The sequence below is a fragment of the Genypterus blacodes genome, unplaced genomic scaffold, assembly GCF_046128005.1.
Source record: "Genypterus blacodes isolate CSIRO-AG114 ecotype Tasmania unplaced genomic scaffold, CSIRO-AGI_Gbla_v1 ptg000063l_1, whole genome shotgun sequence".
NCBI classification, from domain to species: Eukaryota; Metazoa; Chordata; class Actinopteri; order Ophidiiformes; family Ophidiidae; genus Genypterus; species Genypterus blacodes.
The window spans coordinates 508,439-518,605 of record NW_027466875.1 but is presented as its reverse complement, the minus strand read 5'-3'; the positions used below and the strand labels follow the sequence as shown (position 1 = coordinate 518,605).

General features: G+C 43.5%; 1 protein-coding gene across 1 annotated transcript; it reads right to left on the bottom strand.

The window, feature by feature from the left end:
• Positions 1–388: 388 nt before the first annotated feature.
• fam131bb (family with sequence similarity 131 member Bb) lies at positions 389–9,258 on the bottom strand. Its single transcript, XM_076154849.1, has 6 exons — positions 9,062–9,258; positions 7,164–7,385; positions 6,925–7,065; positions 5,540–5,856; positions 4,680–4,946; positions 389–4,277 (listed from the first exon to the last, which is right to left on the bottom strand). Exons 1-6 carry the CDS (start codon positions 9,156–9,158, stop codon positions 4,062–4,064), a joined length of 1,260 nt encoding a protein of 419 aa, XP_076010964.1. The 5' UTR covers positions 9,159–9,258; the 3' UTR covers positions 389–4,061.
• Between the last annotated feature and the right edge of the window lie 909 nt (positions 9,259–10,167).

Genomic DNA, 10,167 nt, shown 5'->3' with positions numbered 1-10,167 from the left:
TTTCAGGCTCTGATTCTTGTGTGAGCTTGAACAAATAAGCTCTGGTCCCTGTAGGGGCGGCTTGTCTCTGAGAATTTACTTGACATCAGTATTCTTCTCGTATCAAATGCCTGATGAGGATAGTAAAGGCAGGTTTTTGGAAAAGGCTGCATTACAGCACTGCCAGTTTGCGCTTCAGCCAGCTCTTTAGTTATTGCCATTTTGTCTGACAATCATAAATGAGCTGGCCAGAGACTCCGACTGCCACCCGATGTGTCTAGGGAGACATATGTGAGTTAGAATTTAATTATTTGCACTCTGGAAAGATACCCACACGTATGCACAAGGAATTCTGCTTGACAGTTTGTTTATTTGCTCTTTCTCCACTGGAGGAAAAAAAGAGAGGGGGACAGGTGAAGGACCCGAGGGGTGTAGGATGTTCTCTCGTGCAGGGAAAGGAGGGTAAAGGAAGAGAAAGAGGAGGAAATGAAGAGATAAACAGCTGTTGACAGAAGAGGAGAAAGGACCCATGTGGAAGAACCATCCTGTGACAACCTTCCAACAAGCATGCATTGGTGTTATGAGTGTCAGTCACACTGCCTCATGTCAAAGAAATAGTCAAATTTTATACAGATTTTTACTTACATCTTCCAATTTACACATCACTTTATACAGCATTTAGCTTCTGGCAACACATTTCCAAACAATCATATCCATTTTACATGTCAGATTGCTTCAAATCCCCTTTGGTCGATGTGAAAGTTTTGGGGTTGTTTTTCTTCTCAGGCAGTGATTCTTCCAACAAGACAGCAGACAGCTACTGTACAATGACAAACAAACATACAGACACACAGATACACACAACAGATACAAATAGATTGCAAGAGAAAGAGAGAGAAAGAGAAGGAGATAGGCAGAGGACCAGAAGCAGATTGAGCATCATGCCTGCAAACAAATAACTGTAACTCTTGGAAGATGGCAGTAGAATTATACAAAAGAGGAACTTAACTGGAAATCAGTCAACAAAGACATAACCAGTAAACCTTAACATCCACAGAAATGTATTTGGCTTCTTGTTATTAGTTTATTCATTCATTAAAATCTTGACGATCGGAAAAAAGAAAAAGCAATTAAACAACCCATATTGAAGCAGTGTCTTTTGTGGTTTGATCGTTATCATCATCATCATCATCAACATCCTCATCATCATCATCATCATCATCATCATCATCTCACACCTGTTTTCCACATGAGATCATAATCATATCAGTGCAAATAAGCTTGACACTTTTTTTAAATCAACAAATCTAAATCAATCGTCTTTGTATGATGAAAAAAAGATACTGCTCCTCCAAAGGGCTGATACCTACGATAATGATAGACTGTACACGTTGTTGTGTTATTTCTCCCCACCAAATAATTCTTCAATCAATAAATAAATGAATAGGTTGCATTGTGTAAAGAAGTCCTGTGTGTCAGTTTTGAGCCGCCTCTATTTGGTTCAATCCACCAAATGATTTGCTATCCTGGATGTGGATCAGAGGTTGAAATGCCACCGTGACAATTAAATTATGATAGATTATCAATAATTGGTAGCTGCCATGGTAACCATCTGTAGTCTCTTAGAAAAGGAGGATCTGTCTGAGGCTCAAAACCAGGAAACAAGGCTACTTTACCACCATGACACCTACTCCAACTTATCCTGGGAGGAATTTCAACAAGTCAGTAGAAAAATAAACATTGTCCCAACATTGCATAAAGAAGCAATCAATAAATAAATTCATTCAAGTCAATAACCCATTTCAGTTTTGCTTAGTTTTTTCTCTTCCAAGTTTCTCACATAATCATCAGGGTGAAGGGGGGAGGGGGGGTCTGGAACTACGAACGATGCGAAGTGAGCGTCCAATGTCCATCTCCCCCCCTCCACCCCCACCCCTCCCGGGAAAACCAACCATTCTTCCTCAGGAGGAAAAAAAAACAATCAATCAAATAATCAAATAAACACATGCTTACTCAAACATCATTATAATCACTGTCACACTCCAGGCAGCTGCTTCACAGTAATCACGATGAGCGGGAAGACTCCGATCTATTCGGTTGCAGTGTTTACGTCTTCGTCTTCTGTTCTGTTCCCTGATTGACTGATTGAGCATCACACCAGCTGTAATTTCCTCTGTTTCCCACTGATGGATTCTCTATCTACAACTTAAACATTCTTCTATCTTGTTCTCTGTTTGTGATTTGCATGGTTGTAAAAAAAAAAACAATCGGGCCTAAATTATGAGCTTCTCAAAGAAAAGCTGGAACAAGAAGTGTAAAAAAATAAAGAAATCATACTTTACTAACACAGCTGTGATTGTGAGAGAGGCGATTTTATATATTTAGAGTATTTACATCTATGTGACAGAGCTGACGCCGGCCTGTTAGGAGGCCCGTGTTAAGCTCGTCTATTGCTGGTTACAATTTAGATATTCATGTGTTGCGTGTGTGTGTGTGTGTGTGTGTGTGTGTGTGTGTGTGTGTATAGTGGTGGTGTGTGGTCTACTTGAGCCTGCTGTGAGCTTGTACCCATCTCCAACTGCTTCCTCGCACATGTCAAAGAGTTTGACACTGTCCTCTGTGTCCCACCAGGAGACATCAAACCAGTGTCCTAGAACCTCACGTCATGTACTACCATCTGTTTTCCAGTACATTCCATAGTGGTTATCACCCTCATTTCATCACAGCTAAGTCTATGGAAAAGCAGCTGAGGGTTTGTGTTGTCAAGTGGCTCGGTTTTGGTTGTTGGTGGTGCTGAAAGCTATCGAAGTGGGAACTCGGTAACATCAACAGTCCAAAGGCAAAAACCTCTGACGGGTTGGATTGCATCAGTGCAAAGAGATTCGCTTGTTCAGCTCTGTCTTTCTTCACCGTCATTCACGCCATCAAACAGAATTGCCACGAAAAGCCTTAAAACTCCCGGCCTAGCGTGGCCCCGCCCAGTATACTATGGTTCAGTGCAAAGTCTATACAGTGCTGTATAGTACAGGTACTCCATAGTACTGTGAAGAAACATGCATACAGAGAGACAGACTAGGAAGCACGCTATCTTACAGTACAATCCTTATCTGTGCAGTGTGTGTGTGTGTGTGTGTGTGTGTGTGTGTGTGTGTGTGTGTGTGTGTGTGTGTGTGTGTGTGTGTGTGTGTGTGTGTTTGTGTGTGTATGTGTGTGTGTGTGTGTGTGTGTGTGTGTGTGTGTGCGTGCGTGCAGTCAGGACGGGTCTGTCCCGAGTTTGTGCCACAATATTATAGAATCTTTTATTTCAGCTGCATTTCACTGAAAAGCTGATATTCTCTCAGCCTGTTTTAAATCACGTTAATATGTGAACTCTTTTGGGTTTGCATTGCATTAAAGTATATTTTGTGTGTGTGTGTGTGTGTGTGTGTCGTGTGTTTCATACTGCTGAATGTCATGGGGGGAAATTAATTTGATTTAACACTATCTACTACGTATGTGGAGTAACAGCTGTAAACACAGAAGTTCTCCCGTAGGAAAACCAATTCTTTATATCTTATCATACACTTATACATATATTTTTGTCTTCTTCTTTTTTGCTTTATTACAAAATTATTCCTCATTATAATATTTTCTTATGGTAGATTTTCATAATCATTATAAGACGATGACAGGGTCAAGTTGCTTGTCTTCATAAAAAGCATGCATGTTTCCATTCCCCTCCTCTTCATTTCCATGATGGAATTGTCTTAGTCAGTTGGTGCTTCTCCTCCTCCTCCTCCTCTTCTTCTTCCTCCTCATTCCTGCCTGTTATTTAGTTTCTCCACCCTCACTCCACTCCTCTCCTCCTTTACCTTTGGGATATAAGGCTTAAAAAGAAATAGGTGTCCTCTGTTGCATCCACTCTTGTCTCATAGTGAGTCCACGTCCCACATCTGTTCAACACCACTTTATAGAATTCATCTTGCAACCAAAAATCGTGTTGTTGATACCTGAAAATGAACAGATTAATAGATATATATTGTATTATTATGCTCATCCCTCCTTGTGGTCAGTCTCTAAAGAGTCATTTGACAGACAGGACCTCAGTTGGTTGCCATGGAAGCGGCTTGCCCCTCCTCCCCCTCTGCCTTCTCCTCTAGTGTCTGAACAAGGCCGGAGGTGACATCTGAGGCCTTCCGCTCCGTGATTGGCTCTGCCGGCGGTTGCCCCGGACTACTGCCACCAGAGGCATCCCCTTGTTGCGTGGGCGGAGTCAACGTAGCTGACTCTGGCTCCATGCACAGGGTCACCTCTCCCTCCTGATCAGGACAGATGGAGCATTCAGGCGACTTATGTTACAGAACAGTCTAGTCAAATAAAGCAGCTTCACACCATAAATGGATAATTCACCAGCAAAACATAATACATATTATGTTTCAACCAACCATATTACAAAGCACAACAAACAGTTAATACACTGATTTCCGAATTATCTAGTTAACCAGAGTAAGGCTCAGTTAAGAGAGACTTCAAACTTGCTTGAGACAGAGCTGATCACAGTCAACAAATGACACCATAATCATATAGTATGGTATGGTATGGTGTGGTATAGTATAGTATAGTATAGTATAGTATACTAGATATATATTATATATACTAGATAAATATATCTACTATATATCTATAGTAGATATATTTGATGTCACTTCAGTTGACCACACCTTGACGTCCTCCTCTTCCTCCTGCTGCTCCAGTAGTGGGGAGTGCTCCGTTCCCACCATATCATCTCCGCAGGGAATGCCGAGGCTCGGCTCCACCACTGCTGCCACGCCCATGTACCCGCCAGCCTCCCCGTGGTAGGTCTCCATCTGACCAGCATTCCACAGGTCCACCAGTGGTGGGTGAGTCTGATGGACCAGACTGTGGATGGTGCTGTTGGGTGTTGCTTGCAAAGAGTGTCCGGCACTGTGCAACCTGTGCTCCAACGACTAGGGATAGAAGGAGGAGACTTTGATCAGGGTTTTGATATGACAGAACTCAGATCTGTGTGTCTGTCTGTCATCCTGAACACAAATCACAGGAGATGCAACATGAAGTCATTTATCAAACTACTATGCGTGGTTGCAATAATTCACAAAAGCCATAAGCAATTCAGTGAACACTGATTGATCCTTCATGCAAGGAGGCCAGAACAGCTTTTTTTTCATGTTGATAGGAGATTGGAATTGAACTATGAAAAACTACTTTTTGTTTCAGTGACTTTAAAATGGGATTTTTTTTGTTTTGCAACTGAACATTCCAAACACAAGGTTTTTGTAAAATGAGAATAAAACTAAACTTTTAATAAATGTGGGAAACTTGGAGGCATATTTTACCCCATATTTATCTTGTTTCATAAATACAAATGTTTTCCCAAGACTTCCAATCCCTCTGTTTCCCCAATGAAAGCAAACGTCGAGTGTTTACACATACACACACAGTCAGTCTCAACCACATTTAGCATCTTTTTGGGATTAAGGCCAACGTGTACACAGATGAACAAACAACCACACAGATTCCAGCACTCCTCCTGGCCAATCACCTGTTGCTGCTGATACTGCAGGAGCTGCTGTTGCTGGTAGTGCTGGATCTGTTGGATCTGCTGCAGCTGCTGCAGTTGATTCTGCTGCTGGAGATTGAACTGCTGCTGCTGTTGCTGTGACAGGTAGTGGGCCGCTGCCTGCCCTTCGTATCCTTCAGTCCCACCTGCCATGATGTAGGAGCCAGCAGGGGGAGACACCACGCCGGAGGGCTCGCTGCTGATTGGCTCCCAGGCATCGGAGGAGGAGAGGCAGTAGTGGCCCTGGGAGACATATGTGTGAGGCCACACCTCTGCTGAGGAGTGGTGCAATATCTGATCTGGAAAACATGAAAAATGCAGCAGGTGAGTGAGGTAAGTGCTCTTCAGGCTTACAAGAGATTAACAAGAAGAATTTTTTTTTAATGTCAATTACAATACACAAACTCAAAACAGATTCAATTATATGTATAGGAGGTAAGGATACAAAATGTCATCACTTTGGGTATAAATCAGAATTTTGCTCGAAAAAAACCCACAAATACCTGAGCTGATCTCTCCTTTGACTATAAGGATTTGAGTCTCAAGGCTGCTTCATGCCTCTGCTTTTGTACAGCAGACTAAATCAGTTTGCATTTTGTTTTACTCTCACAGAAGGTGTCGGGTTTAAATGGATCCTCCCCGCCAACGCATCTCCACACTGGCCTCACAAGTGCACTGACAGAAAGTATCTGAGCTGAGGTGAATGCAGCATGAATCCATGCACACCTTAAGCTGATGATTCATTACTTGCATCAAACACTTTTGTTTAGACACCAGTCTTGATTTTGTGCAGTTATCTCTTTCTCTCAAGAGTGAAATATAAATTGGGCGCATGAGTAAACGCAGCCACACATTTCCACCCGACACTCTAAGTTTATTTGTCTTAAAATAATGAGATTTGACACAAATGCATTAATACCCTTCAGGAGATTTATCTTGCAACAACAAAGCAGATAGCCAAGAGTCATTTCCCCTTGTCTGTTCCGCTAACTATGAGGAGAAAATGTGTGTTTGGAATTAAAATGCCCAGAATTGTTGATGACATTACGATCTAAACAGAGGCCCTGATTTTCCTTCTGACATGTTAATGTTGGAAAGTGTGAATGAGGTCAGAGGAGGGAGGGGAGAGGATCTTATTCCCATTACAGCAACATGACACACATAAAACACACACACAAAATTTGGACGCAGCCGTTGCGCAGTTTTGTAGCTGGCCATGTATTACATCATCATCACTCATTTTAAACCAGTGACCGTTTAGTTTTGACTATATCCATCTATTATGTTGGTTTTGAGCTTGACCTCGTTCCTTATTCTCTCCTTTCACAGAATGACGCTAACAAGCAGCCCCTGTTGTAGCCCTCTACCTCGACTGGTGATGCTCTCCTGGTTGACCTCGCTCAGATGGGCCATGCTGCCCTGGTTTGACCCCGACCGCGGGCTGTCTCCATCCATGGATGACCAGGCGAGGAGTGTTGCCTCGGAGATAGCAAACTGCTGCAGGATACCTGAGGTCGGAGTTCAAAGGACAAGTCAGGGTTAAGGTAAGGCTCATGCATGAGGCCATTAACTCAAAATTCTGCTGATGTGTTTTTTTGTTGTTGACCTGCAGTAAAACGAGCCTCCTTCTCTCCATCGCTGAGGTCACTATAGGCATCGTTCTCAAGCCGCCGCTCCTTTTCCCGCTCCTGGGTGGTGATGCGGGACTGCATGACGCCCCCTGCACCCACCGTCGACATCCCCCAGTTCTGCCATTCAATCATGTGTGCGACACGACCCTGGGCCATGGCTGTTGGCTTTGTCACCCGTTCTTTCATTGAACGGGACACTCCTCAGGTGAAAGAAAGACAGCAGAGGGGGGGGAGAGAGGGAGCAAAGACAGCCAAATTAAACACAAGTGTAAGAAGTGGGGGCTTTAGGGAAGGAAGAACGGGGGGGGTGGGGGGGGGGGGATGTGATGTGACAGAGTGACAGAGGGTTTGAGCGATACAGAATTTGACAGGAGGAGATGAGGAAGAGATCAATCTGTGGGAATGTTGTTAGAGGATCAAGTGGTCGAAATTGAAGATGCACAAATAGAATGAAAGAGGGAAGACGGGAAGATGATAGACAGCTGTGATGGTTTATGAGATTACAGACATCCAGTTGGAGTCATATACAGGATCGGTGTATATATTTATTTTGATTTATTTTGGTTTTAATAGTGTTTGTCTGAATTTCTTGAATCAAATTTGACACTGTAATGTATTTACAGGTTATGTAATTGTACAATATATGTGTATTTAGTGTGTTTTAAAATTCTAAAGGTGTGTTAGTGTACTATCAGGGTTCAATTTACTATATTGTCCGTTCTGCAAATTTGGGGGATTTTGGGCTGAATCAGCAGGATTTCAGGACATGATCACACTCAATGTACCATATATTAGCAGATAATATCACCGATTGGACTATTCATGAAGAAAAATTCATGAAACGGGTTGAATGCTCCAACTCAGATGCCTGTAATTAAAGGAGAAACACGTACATGTGTAGCTAAATGACGAGGGTGCTGGAGGTGCGTTCACGTGTTAAATGAGAATGAGCGATCGCCTCCATGGGCCAAAGGGACAAGAGAAGCAAATGGATATGTGTAGTCTGTGAAAGGTGCATCATGGGATGGAACAGGTTAATTGGGGTGAGGCGGCTGTGTGGCATGAGTAATGTGAGGTTGGCTTGTTGACATGGTAGCTTTCACACCTCTGCTAAGATGTGCTGGGTAAGCAGGAAACTGTTCTCTTTCTCTGCGCTGTGTGTCTGGGAACTCTAGCAGACGCTGCAGAATGTACAGTTTTCTAAAAATTCCCTGCTCTGAAGTTAATTCTAGCTGATATTTACATAATGGCTTTGCTCCATATTTCATGTGATCGACACATGATGGCACATAAATCCCTGGTTATATGCGTCGCTCTCATGGTGGGAGTATGAAGATGAGGTTTATGAATAAATTATGGAATTTATGGGAATAAATTATAGGACAAATCGGAACTACACCACACAGTGTATCAGCTACACTCCATTTCACTGCACTCAAATCAACTGCACTACACAGAACAGCTGGATCAAAGCTTAAAACACTGCACTAAAATGAAGCACTTCACTACACTGCACTGAACTCTGTTTACACAGCACTTTGCACGAGTCAACATGTGTAGAACACCACATAAACCACTTTAACACAACAACTTAACATAAAACCTACACTTCCACTCACCACTCCCCCTTCTCTGAAAACAACAAGCTGTATGATGAAGCGGGCTATTGGGCAGTGTGTGTGTTTAACAGGCTTGTGATTGGATTCATTGCTATTCCATCAATGACACACGAGGAGCCATTGACGAGTGTTAGAACAGTGTGGAGAGGAAGTGATACAGGGGAACCCGTTCGGGTACCATGCTGACTCCAGCGCCCCCATTGAGGACGGAGCCAACATGGGGTCAGTTTACCACTTACAGCACAGACACACACCTGACACACCTGACAGAGAAGACTTAGCCAGAGCCCCGATCCCGTAGGCATTAGAGTTCCTCTTCATTCGGGGCAGGATTGATGTGGTGTCTTCCATAGATAGCTAGAGGGGGGAGAGGAATGGAAGAGGGAGACGCATGGAGAAAAGGATAGTATGGAAGGTGTGATGGCACACACAAAGACATCGAGACAGTGTGTATTAGAGAGGGGTGAGTGGAGATGACAGATTATGATGTGATGTGCAGATGTTTAATCTGATGGTTAATACATCAACAACGAACAGAAAAATAGAAGCTCCAAAACATCTGCGTTTCCCAAATCCTGCTTGGTTCTACAGCAACACCAACAATAAGTGATTCAGATTCTGCTCACTACCGTGCAGCACTACTACGACCGCAAGAGATCCACTGTTAATTGGAGGTGAGGGGTCGTGAGGGGAAAAGAGCTGATCGCTAAAGGGTGAGTTAAATCAAAATCAGGTGAAAGAAAAGTAGTAGATGAAGGAATGATGTCACAACACTTACATTGATTCCTTCCCATGACAATTCTGAACGTCCATGCTGAGGAAGAGAAATAGGAGGAGAGAGGGATGGGGAAAGAAGGAGCGGGAAAGAGTAAGAGAGTGGGAACGATAGAGAGCACATTGGCATGCGTGACATGGGAGAGGAGGGCGGTAAGGAGATTGCGACAGGAGGAAGATTGCGCACAGGACATGCATAGGAGAGAGGGAGCGAGAGAGAGAGATGGGGAGAGAGAGAGAGAGAGAGAGAGAGAGAGAGAGAGAGAGACAAGAGGAAGAGAAGAGACGAGACAGACAGGTGGGATTCTCCGAGAGGAGTCGAGGACCAGAATGACAGAGGGGAGAAAGGGAGGGATTAAGGAGGGATCAGTTTATATTTGTTTAGTTATGTATAGCAGAATGAATATGCTATGGATGAATGAGTCTCCTCTCTGCTTACGCCTTCTGCCAGAGGAAAGATTGTTTGTGTGTGTGTGTGAGAGAGAGAGAGCGAGAGAGATATGTCAGTACTGTTCCAATTGGTATCTGATGCTGCAGACAGACAGGACAGACAGGAGGCTAACAGGAGGCGGTTGGGGAGTGTGTG

Bases quoted from the DNA above. Each gene is read 5' to 3' on its own strand.
- fam131bb (XM_076154849.1), bottom strand. From the start codon at position 9,158: ATGGAAGACACCACATCAATCCTGCCCCGAATGAAGAGGAACTCTAAT. The intron at 7,066-7,163 runs GTCAACAACAAA...CTCCGACCTCAG, and splicing joins GGAGGCTCGTTTTACTGCAG to GTATCCTGCAGCAGTTTGCT. The intron at 4,278-4,679 runs GTGTGGTCAACT...TGTCCTGATCAG, and splicing joins AGGAAGAGGAGGACGTCAAG to GAGGGAGAGGTGACCCTGTG.